Source organism: Chroicocephalus ridibundus, chromosome 9, assembly GCF_963924245.1.
Source record: "Chroicocephalus ridibundus chromosome 9, bChrRid1.1, whole genome shotgun sequence".
Classification (NCBI taxonomy): Eukaryota; Metazoa; Chordata; class Aves; order Charadriiformes; family Laridae; genus Chroicocephalus; species Chroicocephalus ridibundus.
The window spans coordinates 36859646-36874253 of record NC_086292.1 but is presented as its reverse complement, the minus strand read 5'-3'; the positions used below and the strand labels follow the sequence as shown (position 1 = coordinate 36874253).

The 14608-nt window shown below is 39.6% G+C and overlaps 1 protein-coding gene across 3 annotated transcripts in view; it reads left to right on the top strand.

Annotated features, from left to right (window-relative positions):
• Positions 1-14608, top strand: part of SCG3 (secretogranin III) — a 30938-nt gene that overhangs the window by 9337 nt on the left and 6993 nt on the right. For 2 of the 3 annotated variants that reach the window (XM_063345436.1, XM_063345433.1), the window contains 3 exons: positions 10725-10808; positions 11427-11555; positions 13989-14069. In XM_063345436.1, the coding sequence (XP_063201506.1) occupies positions 10725-10808; positions 11427-11555; positions 13989-14069 (294 nt within the window). The remainder of the gene's footprint in view (positions 1-10724; positions 10809-11426; positions 11556-13988; positions 14070-14608) is intronic. The other variant, XM_063345434.1, reaches the window with a different exon arrangement.

The window sequence follows — 14608 nt, the reverse complement described above, 5'->3', positions numbered from 1 at the left end:
TCAAAATAATAAATCATTTACTGAATCAAGTCACAAGCTTTTGTGCCTCTCACATGGACGCAGAGACAGTGAATTTGAATGCATATACCAGTAACAGCTGGTTTGGGATTTTGAAACCATCATCGTCATTGTATCCCACTCTAGGGGGAAGTATCTTGCTGCTGCAGTGAATGATGTTATTAGGTTTAGCTTTAAGTTACAAAGGATCTAGCAGCAGTGTGGTGCAAGAAAAACACACATGCACACACATACAAATGCAAGGAAGAGGAAGTTCACGTTTTAAAACACATATTCAATATTATGTAATAAGTTTTTTGAAAGCTTTCCACATGCTAAATATAATCTGTAACTCAGAACCCAGAAAGCCAAAACAAAAGTGTTCATATATATGATAGAGGAGAAAAAGTACCGCCTGCTGTTTACAGCATGTATTCAGAAAGTGTAGCTCTGGAAGCATTAAAGGGAGGCTGTAATAAACTTGTATAAAATGTGCGTTCAGCTGAAATGCATCATATTTGGTAATTGCCCCGCTGGTGGCAAAATGCCACTATCTCTATCACTCTTTACTTTCTTAACTATGAATGCTGTATTTTGATGTACGGGGAGCAAATTCTTCTGTGGACTGAAAGCCTGTTCGAAGGCTTTTAGAAATCTCTCTAGAAAGCCTGTCTGCCCTTGAAGATTGAAAGCTGCTTTAAAATCATTTTTGCAATTAAAAGAATGGACAAACGTTGTTGGTACAGAAAGCACAAGGTAATCAATCATATGACACAGGACCATAGTTACTCAGGTGACTTGTGAATTAACTGCGGTATCCACTTAGATACCTAGTTGGTATCCAACTGCGGTATCAACTTACCCACCCATGGACTGGTTGTCAACATCCAGCGAATGCTGCCCAAACAGCTGAATTCTCCTTGCTTGCCCCAACCTGCTCTGGACACAGGCTGTTATCACTGAACAGGCTGAATATTGGGAGGGACTTAGGACAGTTATTGAAACAATGATTGCTGTTGGCAAGGGTGCAGTGAGAGAGTGGAGTGAAAGCGTTGGAATCCCTCCACATAATGACTAGCGTAAAGCAGCAAAAAGCTTTCAGAGAAGTTACGGCTGATTCAGCATAAAATATTTCATTATTCATGGCATTCATACTGTTTCTGTTGCATAAATAGCTGATATTGAATTTTCCATGCAGAACTGAAAGGACTATATCCTTCATGGTCCTGAGTGCTTCAAGGGAAAAAGCGCTGTTTGAGCCAATAGTAAAATTTACTTTGATTTCAGCAGAGCAGAATAAGGAATGCATTGCACAGATACTTACACTGTTTTGAGTATTAGTTTGTGAATAATATCTCACTTTCCTTCATTTTCCTCCTGTCTGTTGAGTAGTGTCATGGTGGAGATTCACTCTGATAGCTTTTCTATATCAGAGTCATCCATCACAGACCAGATAAATATTAAGGAAAAGCTTCATCTAGAAAAGCTGCATCTACACCACACAAAGCAGAGGAAATTTTTGTGTGCTGAGTGACTTTTCCTCCTAATTGAAAGCTAATTTTAAAATGGAAGCGTATCAGTCCACTACCATCCTGGTAAAAGCTCTATTTATAGTAATTATGTAAAGGGAACTATAGTTTTATAATACATTTATTTTAATAATATTGTTGTCAGCTTAGAAGCAAGAACAAATGGTTTCTGCCAGTTTGTTCAGATACATTTGTAAATCATCTCCCACTAATAAGACCAAAATAATGAGTGATTTTTAGAACCATTCTAGGAAACATTTGTAATTAGAGCCAAGTGGACCATAACAAAAATAAAGCTTTCAGAAATGATAGGCAAATTCTTAAGAGGCACCAGTGTGTATGTATGAATTCTTTTTACACAGTACATTGCTTATATTCTCCTGCTGTACATTGCTTACAAGAGTAGATTTGTAGCAAATTTATCCATTGCTACCCTAACCAAATGGGAGTTGTGTTATCTAATGAGCTATTACATTAGAAATGCAAATTAGTTATGTGCACATTGTATACATGTGTGGAGTTCTCATTTATTGACTAGTACATGTAGCACAAACTTTTGCCATCTGTGTCTCACAGATACATAGAAGCTTCACTGTGATACTGCATATAATCCGTATTTTATCGAATCTTATGATTGAGATGATTGGTCATTTTGTTTTCAGTTTCCATATCAGGGCTTCTGTATTTTCCACAACTGAACAATGCTGGAGAAGAGAAAGAGGCAAAAGGCAAAGGAGTGGGAAGAAAATTAAGTTTAAGCACTCTATAGCTTTGCTCTTTCTGAGGGGGATCCCACTTTTCATCTCCTTGTAGGAGAGCATTTAGCTTACTGGAGCCACAGTGTACAACACACAGCCCACAGGAGACTGGTTGGGGAGCAAACCCCCCTTTAATTAGGAGGGAACATAGAGAAATTGCTCCAGCTCATCAGCATGCAGTGTTTGAGTCATGGCTGCCTCCCTCCATAGACCAAACCAAACACCTCTCACACCACCTCCCTTTGGCTCTGACTCACTGTCAGAATCCACACTCTCCCCCGTGACTGAGTAGGAGGTTGTGTTGGTTAGAAATGGGCATGAGCAGATGTCTCTGTTTACCTCTTCTACCCCCTCATCATTTGTTCTCCATGGTCAATTGGAAAGCAGACCAGACTGCAGGACACACTAGCAATAGGGAGATAGATGGCTCATTGGTGAGCCGCTGCCAAGGTATATGTACGCTCATTAATTGGGTCCTTTTCTAAAGTTACTGTTGGGATATTGTTTTGCTATAATGCTCTCTTTGACAGAGTGAGGCTGCATGAAAAAACATCCAGGGGAAACAGAAGAGGCAGAAAGTCCTCTATGTTGATTTTTAACATGGCCCTGCCTCTGCATGCTGAGGAATATGGAATAGCTGTTCTGCCTCTCGCATTCACACTTGGTACCCTCCACAGCTCCACTTCTGATGAATGCGAAGCTCTGCAATTTCCTCGGCATAGGCCAGTGCAGAATAGACACAATCTGGCCTTTTCTTGGGAGAGGAGGACTCGTTTGAATACTGTGACTAATCCCTGAAGTTCTCATCAACACAGATGCTGCAGGCCAAAGGTCTGATCCTGATACTTGTTTAGTTAGGCAAGAACAGGCACGGAGCCAAAGAGCGTGAGGCAAAGAGCAGATCACAGCACAGACTGGCATCATCTTTCCTCTACTCACTGTCTGTAGAAGCAGATGCTCCCTGATGCAGACTGTGTGATTTCAAAGGGGTGAGGGAAGATGCCAGAGTGCTAAACCAGTGCCAGAGGCTGCAAGTGATATGTGGACAGTGTCACGTGGACCTTTTGTTCTTTCCTTCATTTTGACCTGGGAGATGAAGGGCACTGACAGTATTTTGTACAGGGAACTGTTCATACATAATACCTTCTTTTTCTTTTTTAGCGTCCTTTTTTTCAAAGGGCTCTTTGTTGCTATTGTAGGTTTTCTTCATAAGCATTAAAATCTTTAATCGATTTTCCCTATCTGAACGTCCCTTTGGTGATTTTCCTTGCCCAGTATTACTTTATCATATGACTGATGCATACAGCTGCCAGTGGGAGTTATTTAATTTCAGGCAGCTCTGTTTTCTCTGCTATTTATTTTGTATCTGATGAACTAAGGTGACACAGATGCCAGTATACTGTACTGTTCTTAGGAGGACCAAGGACACTCACACATTTGAAAAGCAGAAATCAGGGGTGCCTGAGATGGGGGCAGTGGGCTGAATACTGAGGAGCAACAGCGATAGTGTAAAGTATATATGAATAGTTAAATCCAGGATGAATTTGCATGGAGGTGAGGTGAAAGGATGTGGGGACAGAGAGTGTGCAAAGGTCGCAGATAAGACTGGAATCTAGCAAGTATGTTGATCGCAGACCTCACTGCAACTTTATAGCTTACCTTTCTGTAACCTCATCCCATGCTACTTCTGCATTTGCACAAACACATTAATGGTTTTTTGCCCCCACTGCTTAGATCTTATCTCCTATTTTCCCCCATTAAGACTCTCACTGCATAGAAAAAACCCAGGTAGCTACAGTGTGAAAAGTCTATGACAGCTAACCTCACAGTTCATAAAAAACACACTACAGCAAAATGGGCATTACCAGAGGGTGACAATATGTGTGAGAGCATAGCATTTCCAGTATCTATAAGACCTAAATTTTCTCAGATATCTTTTTGGGAGAGATCCAGTAGTTTTAGTATTGCTAATTCTTTTTCCCACCACGTTACATGACTGTCAAATCATGTGTACAAGAACCAAAATGAATATATTAAGAGTTCATTGCTTTGCTTATCACTATCTACCCTTTAAATTTGCAGCTGTTTCTTGCAAATATGTTGCCTCTTCTTCTGTTTCCCTTCACTGCCTCCTCTATGCTTTCCCAATAGGATACTTTGTAAGAAATCTCTATCTCCTTGTAGTGTCTCTTTTGACAAATATATTGCTTAGTTCCTGAAAATCTAGGTTTTGCATCCTACCAAGTGGTTTGTGTTTCTAAAGGAAGGAGGGCAATACCTTTATTTTTTTCTCACTGTATTTAATAGCTGCATAAAACCCCCTTACTTTCTGAATTCGGTCTCTCTCTCTTGACAGCTGAGAACTGAGACCATAAGTTATGATTTGAGATGATGATGTGGGTGCAGGGTAAAGAGGGTGTCACTGAACTTTCAAAACTAAGCTCCATCCCACTCCTGCAGTAGAGGCGGCTGTGTGCTGCTTCAGTCCCAAACCATTGTGCTTATAAAGTGCATGCTATCAAAATACTTAAAATGTGTGCACAGGCCATGTTGCAGCCTCAGGATGGGAAACGATTAGGAAAGGACTGCACCACACCGCGCTAGTAGATCTGGAGTAATGCAAAGGAAATGTCTCTAGAATACTGAAAGGAAAAATCTGAGAAATAGTCCATGAGGTAGGGAATTTAATAAGGACAACACAGGAGACTCGGTCAGAGCTGTGTTCACCTCAAAACACATCTATTTAATTGTGTTTTACTTTTTGAGTTGCTTTTAATCTGATTGCCAAGCAATACTGCTGCTGTGTTATTTCAAATCACTCTGACCATCTTGCCGGTAATCCATTTGCAAGTGATGCCACTACCTGGGGTTTGTCACCTGACATGTCATTCCTCGTAGCAGCATTAGGCTTCAGACACACCATCACGACAAATCAGTGAAACAGGAAGATTGATAAAGAAAATGCCATGTCTTGACATGTAAAGCAGGGAGTTGGAAACAAACAGGACATTTGCAAAGTTGAGATCCATCTGTATATCCACAATGGAGAGATTTCTCTTGTTCATCACAGTTTAAGCAGTTTATGAAACATATGCACGACACATATACGAACTGACTAAAGGTCAAACTTTGCTTTTGGCTACATTGGTGAAAATCCAGTGGATAATGACAGTTCTTGGACCTGCACTCATGTAAGCTAAAAGGAGGATTTGGCCAAAGAATTAATCAGGTACACTATTCCCCACAGAATAGTCACAAGCAAATGCTGAGATGTCCTGAGTTTTGTCACAGATGGAAAAAGGCCTTACAAACTCTTAAGGATCATCTACTGCAGGAGACAGAATAGCCCTGGGAGAACTGTGCTTTTTTAATGCCTGAAATGTATGCATCTCATACAAGCAGCCATCAGCACAAAGCTTTCCTGCTGAAGCTGCTGTAGTGTATGGACTCATTAAGTAAACTCATTTTTTAGCTATTGTTAAGATTGATTTCAGGTACCATGGTCATCTCTTTTTCTCCTTTAATAAACACAGCCTTTCTATGCTGTGTGAAAATAGAACAGCAAAGCAGGTCTTTCTACAGAAGTTTAATGACATGAAATCTCAGCTTCAGTCAATTTGATGAGGATTGAATGTGAAACTGCCTCCTGGGTGCAAGACAATTACGCAGATGAAAAAACCCTTTACAGCAAAATTTGCAAGAGACTGGAAAACACCATGAATCTCTCTATAGAGAAGGGTCTATTTCAGGCTTCCGTTACCAATTCTGTTAACTACTTGGGTGGGTACATTAGTTTCTGCCTTTCTAATAAGAACCAAGTATTTTAATTTGTAATATTTTTTCATGCAGTATCTTTTCCCGTGGATTTAAAGGGTGTTACCCAAGTGCATTCTCCCAGAGGAAAGATAAGCATTCTGCTTTTATGCGATTCAGATTTTTGAATGCCCAACTCAAACGTCAGAGTTTCAGAAGTGCTGGGAATTTGCATTTTCAGATGCAGTTAATAGGATCTGTCGGTGTGTAGCACCTGTAAAAAGTGGGCCTAGGACGTCTTAGAATGCCTACTCAAACTCGGAGCCCTCCTGCAGCCTGAGTGCTTCAGCAAGCCATCTTGGATCAAAGAGCAAGTTAGAAAGTGAGGCAAGGCAGAAACCAGATCTTCTGACTCCTGGAGTCTGGTTCGAGTGATGAGATTATACTGCTCAGCGGAAAGCCGGCCGCGAGAGGAGTGACCTATTTTACCAACGTAGGTCACTTCCATTAGCTCAGTAGTTATTGTTCTGTTGTTTTAATTAGTGCCATTTCAAATAAGTGGCCAGCTCTGTGGAAAGGTCAGTACCTTTCTGAACTCTTCCTGTGTAAAAAGTACGTTGCTAGGGAAACGATACCGGAAAAGTAATCAGTTCTTGTTAGACCTCCAGATACGACATGCAGTTGCTTAGCTGCTGGCCAGGCACATCGCGGTTGAGGAGATGACTCACTCCATCAGTGTAACTCAGAGCAAACATTGTTCAGCCCTGGCCTAGCTACATATGACAAGTACAAACATGTTTTGTAACAATACCAGCTGTTGAAGATTCTGAAGGGGAAAAAAGGGCAATAAATCCTGTTCAAGAATAATTGTGATTCTCTGGTAACGTTCTCTCTATGATATATATGTAGATACACCAGATGATCGTCATAAACATGAACAGGCTTACATAGTTAACTGTTCTCTGTCACGCAGAAAGTACAACTGCTTACTAGATCTTGAGATTCATGTTGATGTGCCATCCAGCTCGCAGGAGAGCTTCAATATTTCTCCTGTAAAATGTAGTCCTTATTAAAAGGCCTGACCTATAAACTTGTCCATAACTTTGCTGACAAAATAAAGCTTTGAAAATGGAATATAGTTGTTATCATATTCAGTCTGGCTTTAGTGGCAGAACTTGGATCATTAGTGGTCAACGGTGCCATATTATACTTCATGTACAGATGTAACTGTTCGATGCATATGGCTGGAAAACAATGCATATTACCATGTTACTGTACGTGACAAAGTAGTAATAAATATTGTTTATTACTTATACATTGACCTCAAATGAAATTGTTAGCCAAATCGAAAGACTCAGGGAAATTGTCGAATTCCTGATGGGATTTATAGGAGTAACTGAATAATGGAGGATCATAAATCCTATTGCCGTCAGTGGCACATGCTGTATATGGATACATGTAGAATCATAGAATCATAGGGTTGGAAGGGACCTCTGGAGATCATCTAGTCCAACCCCCTGCCAGAGCAGGGTCACCCAGAGCAGGTTGCACAGGAACGTGTCCAGGTGGGTTTTGAATGTCTCCAGAGACGGAGACTCCACCACCTCTCTGGGCAGCCCGTGCCAGGGCTCTGACACCCTCAAAGTAAAGAAGTTCCTCCTCACATTTAGGTGGAACTTCCCATGCTCAAGTTTGTGCCCATTACCCCTTGTCCTGTCCCCGGGCACCACTGAAAAGAGCCTGGCCCCATCCTCCTGACACCCACCCTTTAAGTATTTGTAAGTGTTGATAAGATTGTAAGTGTTGTCTTTTTTCCAGACTGAAGAGACCCAAATCCCTCGGCCTTTCTTCCTAAGAGAGGTGTTCCAGTCCCCTAATCATCTTGGTAGCCCTTTGCTGCACCCTCTCCAGCAGTTCCCTGTCCTTCTTGAACCGGGGAGCCCAGAACTGGACACAGTACTCCAGGTGTGGCCTCACCAAGGCAGAGTAGAGGGGGTGGATGACCTCCCTCGACCTGCTGGCCACACTCTTCTTGATGCACCCCAGGATGCCATTGGCCTTCTTGGCCATGAGGGCACATTGCTGGCTCATGGTCATCCTGTTGTCCACCAGGACTCCCAGGTCTCTTTCCATCGAGCTGCTCTCCAGCAGGTCAGCCCCCAACCTGTACTGCTGCATGGGGTTACTCCTCCCCAGGTGCAGCACCCTACACTTGCCCTTGTTGAATTTCATAAAGTTCCTCTCTGCCCAACTCTCCAGCCTGTCCAGGTCTCTCCGTATGGCAGAACAGCCTTCTGCTGTGTCAGCCACTCCCCCCAGGTTTGTGTCATCAGGGAACTTGCTGAGGGTGCACTCTGTCCCCTCATCCAGGTCATTGAATATATTGAAAAGGACTGGACCCAGTACCAACCCCTGGGGAACACCACTCGTCACTGACCTCCAACTAGACTCTGTGCCCCTAATCACGACCCTCTGAGCTCTGTCCTTCAATCAGTTTCTATCCACCTTACTGTCCATTCATCTAACCCACTCTTCCTAAGCTTCCCTATGAGGATGCTGTGGGAGACTGTTGAAGTGTTTAGAAGTGTGCAACTTCTAAACGCTACAGTCTATCAGCTGTAGCTGATATCTATCAAACATTTGTTTGATAACACTGTACGTTTTTAATTCTGTTTGTTTAATAATACTGTCAGTATGCAGACATTTAAATCTAGAGATGCCTAAGCAGGTTATAAATCTGTCTTGTGGTGGAGTCTTTTTGTTTTCTGCTAATACAAGCTTACTGCAGACACTTTTAAGATAGAACATGAAAGGCACTTAGGAATCAATGCACTTAAATACATGTGGCATTTTAAACATTTAAATACTCCTGTTTGTTTTAAAATACTATGCTTACACTTAAAAATAAGACTAATTTAATAGAATTTGCTGGGTTAAGGTCTAAAATCAGCAACATTTTTGCATGTGCATGAATTAGTGAAGGAGAATAATTTATTCACTAGAGTTTACAAACAATTTTTTAGTTTTTAGCTGTATAATCTTATCCTAAAAACTGTGTCTCTTGCAACAGAGAAATCCTTATATTCCCGCTGGAATACTAGTATGGTTCTGATTCAGGATAAAAAATAGTATCTTGAGCTCAGCTGAAAGGAATTTTTACAGTCCTTTCAATAAGCTTTGGATCAAGTGATTAGTGAGGCATCAATACCACCACTATAATTCTAGCTTGTTTTTTTCTTCACCAGTATGTCTGACGCGGCTTGTAACCCAGCCCAGACCTGTTTAGTTTAGGGCATATGGCAAGGTCAGAAATCACATTAAAAGGATATGTACCAAGCAAAAATAGTTTTCATAAAAAAACCCTAATGTGATGTAGAATTGACAGGGTGCAATCAAGCAGCATGCCAACAAAAACTCCTTACATTTTAATTTTATGTAAATCACAAAATATAGAGGACTCAGGCAGACAGGATTATGTGATTTCTCATCAGATGGCAGGCAGAATTGTTTATGGTGATCTGCCATGAAGAGAAATGTGCTTGCTAAAAAACTAATCTTTAGGTTTCAGTGCTGAGTGTCTCTCCGATGGAAAAAGATGCTCCTGGCTGATAGGTAAAATGTGGGCCTTACATGGAAGATATGACCTAAAATATTTACTAGCACAATAATACCTATTCTGCCACGGTTACCACATCTCATACTGGATATTTTAGCTGTTTATATATAGGGAATATTGACAATTCAAAATGAAGTCACTCAGAAATACCCACCAACTAGCCGACATCTATCAAATTTTGGATCCATGTTTAACTAAACCTTTAAAAAAAGCTGATAAAGGGAAAGAAAATTCTACACCATGTCCATACTATGACTGAAGAAAAATGGCAGATTTTACGATGATCTGTATTTGTGCATATCTGTTAAGTGTTGTATCACTTTTCCCACATAAGCATACAATGTTTATATCTGAAACATCCATCTTGATGAAAAGGTGCTTTTCCTTTCAAATTAGATGAGTTCAGCTCTGAAATTTGCTTAGAAAAACATTTTCTAGACTTCAAAAGCTGTATACGCGGCCATGGCTGCCTACTGGGTTTTTAGGTAAATGCTTGACTTCAGCAACTTTAAAAAATACTTGTTTTAATCAGTTCAATTTACATATTTATTTCATCTAAATCTAATTTAAAACTTTTTATTAGACTTCTTTTCCAATGAAACCATATAAAATCCAGACAGAGAAGCAGTTTGGGATAATATTTTACCACCAGCATGAAGCACATATTTCATAGTTTTGTATACTTTGTGAAGTTAATTAAAACCTTTCATTGCTTTCATCAGAATAAATTGCTACAGATACTCTTATCTATATTTTGTGACTTACGTGACTTAATTAGAATATCTATGCACGTATTTACTGTCTCTATGAATATTGGCTCTGTTTGGTACACTTATTGTCATGATTTAGTTGTTAAATTTTTTAAATAAGATTGATCAAAGTTCCATATAGCTATTTGTTTGTTCTTTTAGTATTGGCTCTGCATTAATTCTTCAGAGGCAGGGATGAAGACTGTTCCTTTAGATTTCTACTTTCCATTCAAACTGGTGTTGTGGAGAATATAGTATAGATTCTGCATCATATCTGTTGAAGAATAACTGGGGTTTGGTTTTGTTTTGCCTTGATTTCTAGAAAACTTAGATACAATGATAGCTGAGCAGACAAAGAAGAAGCTTGAGAACCCTTCCACTAAAACCAGAACAAAGCTACCAGCAGGTACTTATTCTACAATTTGCTTTTCTGGAATACCACATTTTTTTAACCTATTCAGTTAAAAGCACGCTGATCGCTGTAGAAGCCAGACTGCTAGTTAAAGATACCCTACAGGTCCCTCAAGGACCTGTAGCCACAGCTTGGACGTCTAAACAGACAAGAAGAGAGGAATTTTTACTTAGTTGTCCAATCTTTGGGAAGTATATTCACTGCCCTTTTCTTCAGTGGAGTCCGGGCATTATATATATACAAAAGCAAGCTGTATCAATACTTCTTAAGACTTAATTAAAAACAAAATCATTCTTTGTCAACTTTGGATTTAGTGAATGCAAATTTCCAATAATTTTTCTCTGGACAAAGGAATATGCCTTTCTGAACTACATATTATTGCATTTTAGTCACCTGTATTCAGCTGCTGTTTGTAGGAGCAGAAACAGGCATTCCTGTTCCCAGAGGTCTGGGGTAGAGATGACCTTTATAAACCAATTTCAGCCAGACTCCAATAAGATTCTTCCTCAATCACCAGTCAAAATGTTGTACTTCCTAAAGATTGTATTGATGTGATTTAGAAGTGCTTTTGGTACGTTTGATAAAAAATTGCTCTTAACGTTATTCTTTTAGACAAGAGTAGTGAAGAAGCAGACAGTACGAAGGAAGAAGCAGCTAAAATGGAAAAGGAATATGAAATCTCAAAGGATTCTACAAAAAATGAAGAACAAAATGCAGCAGGGAACAGTGAAGAGCCCAGAGGTACAAAATGGCTATTGCTTTTGCTACATATGTATACTCCAAGTGATTAGAATCCTCTCCTATCTTTGGTATTGTTTTTCCAGTGTGTTAGCATAAATATCTTCAGCTTGTAGTTACTGGGAGTCGGCACACAACAGCTTGATTTGGAAGCGTACTTATTTGCCTGCTTTTAAATATATGAAACTATATGCCATGCTCACTAAGGCCATAATCTTTCACAGAATTCATAGCCCGTTTTGAGAGCAATATGAAATGCATTTTGACACAGTAGTGCACAGAGATTTTACTTCTTTGCATCTGTGGCTTTTCAGTGAAATCAGATCATCAGGATATTCAATATTCTGAGTGAGCCCTATGATTTCTCTAGCTTCTGTTAGAACAAGCTAGTACTGAAAGGTACTGAAAAGTTCTGCAAAGTGAAACAATTTGCAATACTCAATGCCAGAGGTTAAAGGTCATCAGCAATTAGCCTGTTTTACATAGCATTGAAAACCTATTACAGTAAGTTAGTGTCTCGATAAGCAAACTTAGCACAGTAGTACTTTTATTATTACACTCGCTGAAGTTGCTCTGCCCATGGCGTGCAAATCAGCTGCTACATCTCAAACCAAATCTGCAGAGGACAGACACTATACTATACTTACACTGTACTTCAGAGTCTGTCTCCCAAAGACAAGCACTGTTTTAAATAATCTTATATAACCGAGCAAGTAAATCTTAGAAGTGGTTGGTGCGAAAACTTGTAAGACAAGAGTGGGTTCATTCTAGGTCTGTGTGTGGATGAAGAACTTACTGAGGGGACAGAAAGTTGGAGAAATTAGTTTGGCAAGTGACGGTTACAGTATAATACTTCAGGCTCAGCCATGTCCCTTGGTAGCATGAGTTCCACAGTCTAGCTGCGTCTCCAGAGTAAGTTCTCCCTCCTGCACACAAAAAAATCCTCCTTCACCCACAATTTATTGACTAGACTTGGTGGACTTCCTTAGGAAGTGATGTATAGAGAGGAGATTTGTTGGGTAATGAATGCTGAACTTTCGAAGGAGGATGTTGGTTGAGGCAGAAACCTTTCAGTGGGTTCTTATTGCTATGGATCCAGCATAAGCATCTATGTTGTTTAGTCAGCTGGTTTAAAAAAATTGCTTTTAATCTATTTTGCACTGATGCTGTTTTATGCTCATACTTTTTTGGATGCATATGTTTTCACTGCAAAATGCTTGGTAATCAGTTGCAGTAATCAAGGCTACAGTAGATTGTCTGGTTCAGTCCTGTGGGCAGTGCAGACATATAAACTATTAGCCACTCACAGATAGAAGGTGGCATTTTTTTCCAGCAGTGGTTATTTGAGCATAGAAGAGGAAAATAGCTCAAGATGGCTATCTGATTTCACAGTGAAGAAAAATGGTCTCATACCCATGGGAAGTGATAAATAACATATTTCACTTGTCTGTTGAAGATTTGTCTGTTCAGTTTGGTTTGGGTTATTTTCCTTTACCTTTAGAAAAATGTTCAGCCCGATAGTGTTTTAGAAATTTAAATTGGATCCGTATTTAGTTCTTTGTCTCATCATGCAATGCCCTTTGCTCTTTCGTGAAGTATCTTACTATAAAACTAACTCTGCACTCCCAGCTCAAAAATTACAGTATATCTAATACAGTATCCACTTACTAATGGGACCAGACATGCCTAGTTGGCAGTAATAGCCTTCTACATGCTAATAACACTAGGGGTTTTTTTTCTAGACAAATGTAAGAACATTACATCAATAAAGCTCCAGCCAAGTTAAGAATTCAAAATCCATTAGCTGGAATATTTCCTTAGGGGCCTTATTAGGTAATCCTTGAACTAATTCTGTCCTGTGTGCTTTCTAGTCCAAAAATAGCCATCCCTTTAAAATTTCAGTTATAACAAGGAGTTATCATAGTAATTTGAATACATCCTTTTTCTCAGTAAATGTAAGTAGGTGTATTTCAGCTTGTCTTTACAAAATACCACAATCTGAGATTTGCTGTATGCTGTTAGTACTACTGAAAGGACTTTTCTGACACTTTGTATATGAGATACTCAAAGCTCTCAGTCTTATTTAAGTCATTCCTTGCTGTCTTAACAGCTTCATCTTTGCTGAGTAATTATTATGATCAAAAAGCTACAGATCGCCTTTAATCCACATATGCAGTATCTGTGGATACCACCAAAAGTTATGTATACAGGTCAAAAAAGCCATGATCCTAAGTTTATGGATGCCTAATCTTGCACAGACAAAACCTGCAGCCATCTGTGGGAATTTTGCCTGACTAAGGCTGACAGGACTCGGGTTTTAAACAGAAACTAAGAATAGTTTTAATCTGCCTTTGCTGTGACCAGCTTCGCTCAGTTAAGCAAGCTGCATCAATCATTGATGTACATGCCTGATTTCTCTCTCATCCTTTCCTCTAGGGAAAGCTGAGGCGTATTTGGAAGCAATCAGGAAGAACATAGAATGGCTAAAAAAACACAACAAACAAGGTAACAAAGAAGGTACGAATAAAACCCCTTGACATTGGGGTGGGCACCATATACATTGCAAAGCATGTAATTTAAATTGTGTTGTATAACTTAGCATTATGTTATAAGTTAAATAATAGTCATGCGAAACTGTGCTTGTCTGGATCGTGGTGAGAATTTGTGATGTTAGAGTTAAATAATACAGATCATATAAAAGTTACATCAATTAATGAAAATAGTAAACTAAGGCAAAATCATGTAACAGTAGTTGGCCACAAAAGACAGTGACTTACCAGCTAGAAGTTAGTCACGTGCTGTCCAGATAGTCATGGTGCTCTGCCTGTCACCAGCTAGCAATACATCAGTTTTGCCTAGCGCTTCATTTCTTCAACATATCCTTTAATTATGGTTTTATACATGAGGTAAATGTTTTCTAAATGTCTGGATGTGCCTAGAAAAGCTCAGTGCATCTGGCTAGCACCGTGCATGCCATCACAAATAGCAATGAGTTTTGTTTCTTAACCATAAATAGTTAAGATACAAATTTATGTCACTAGCACTGGAGTATACTG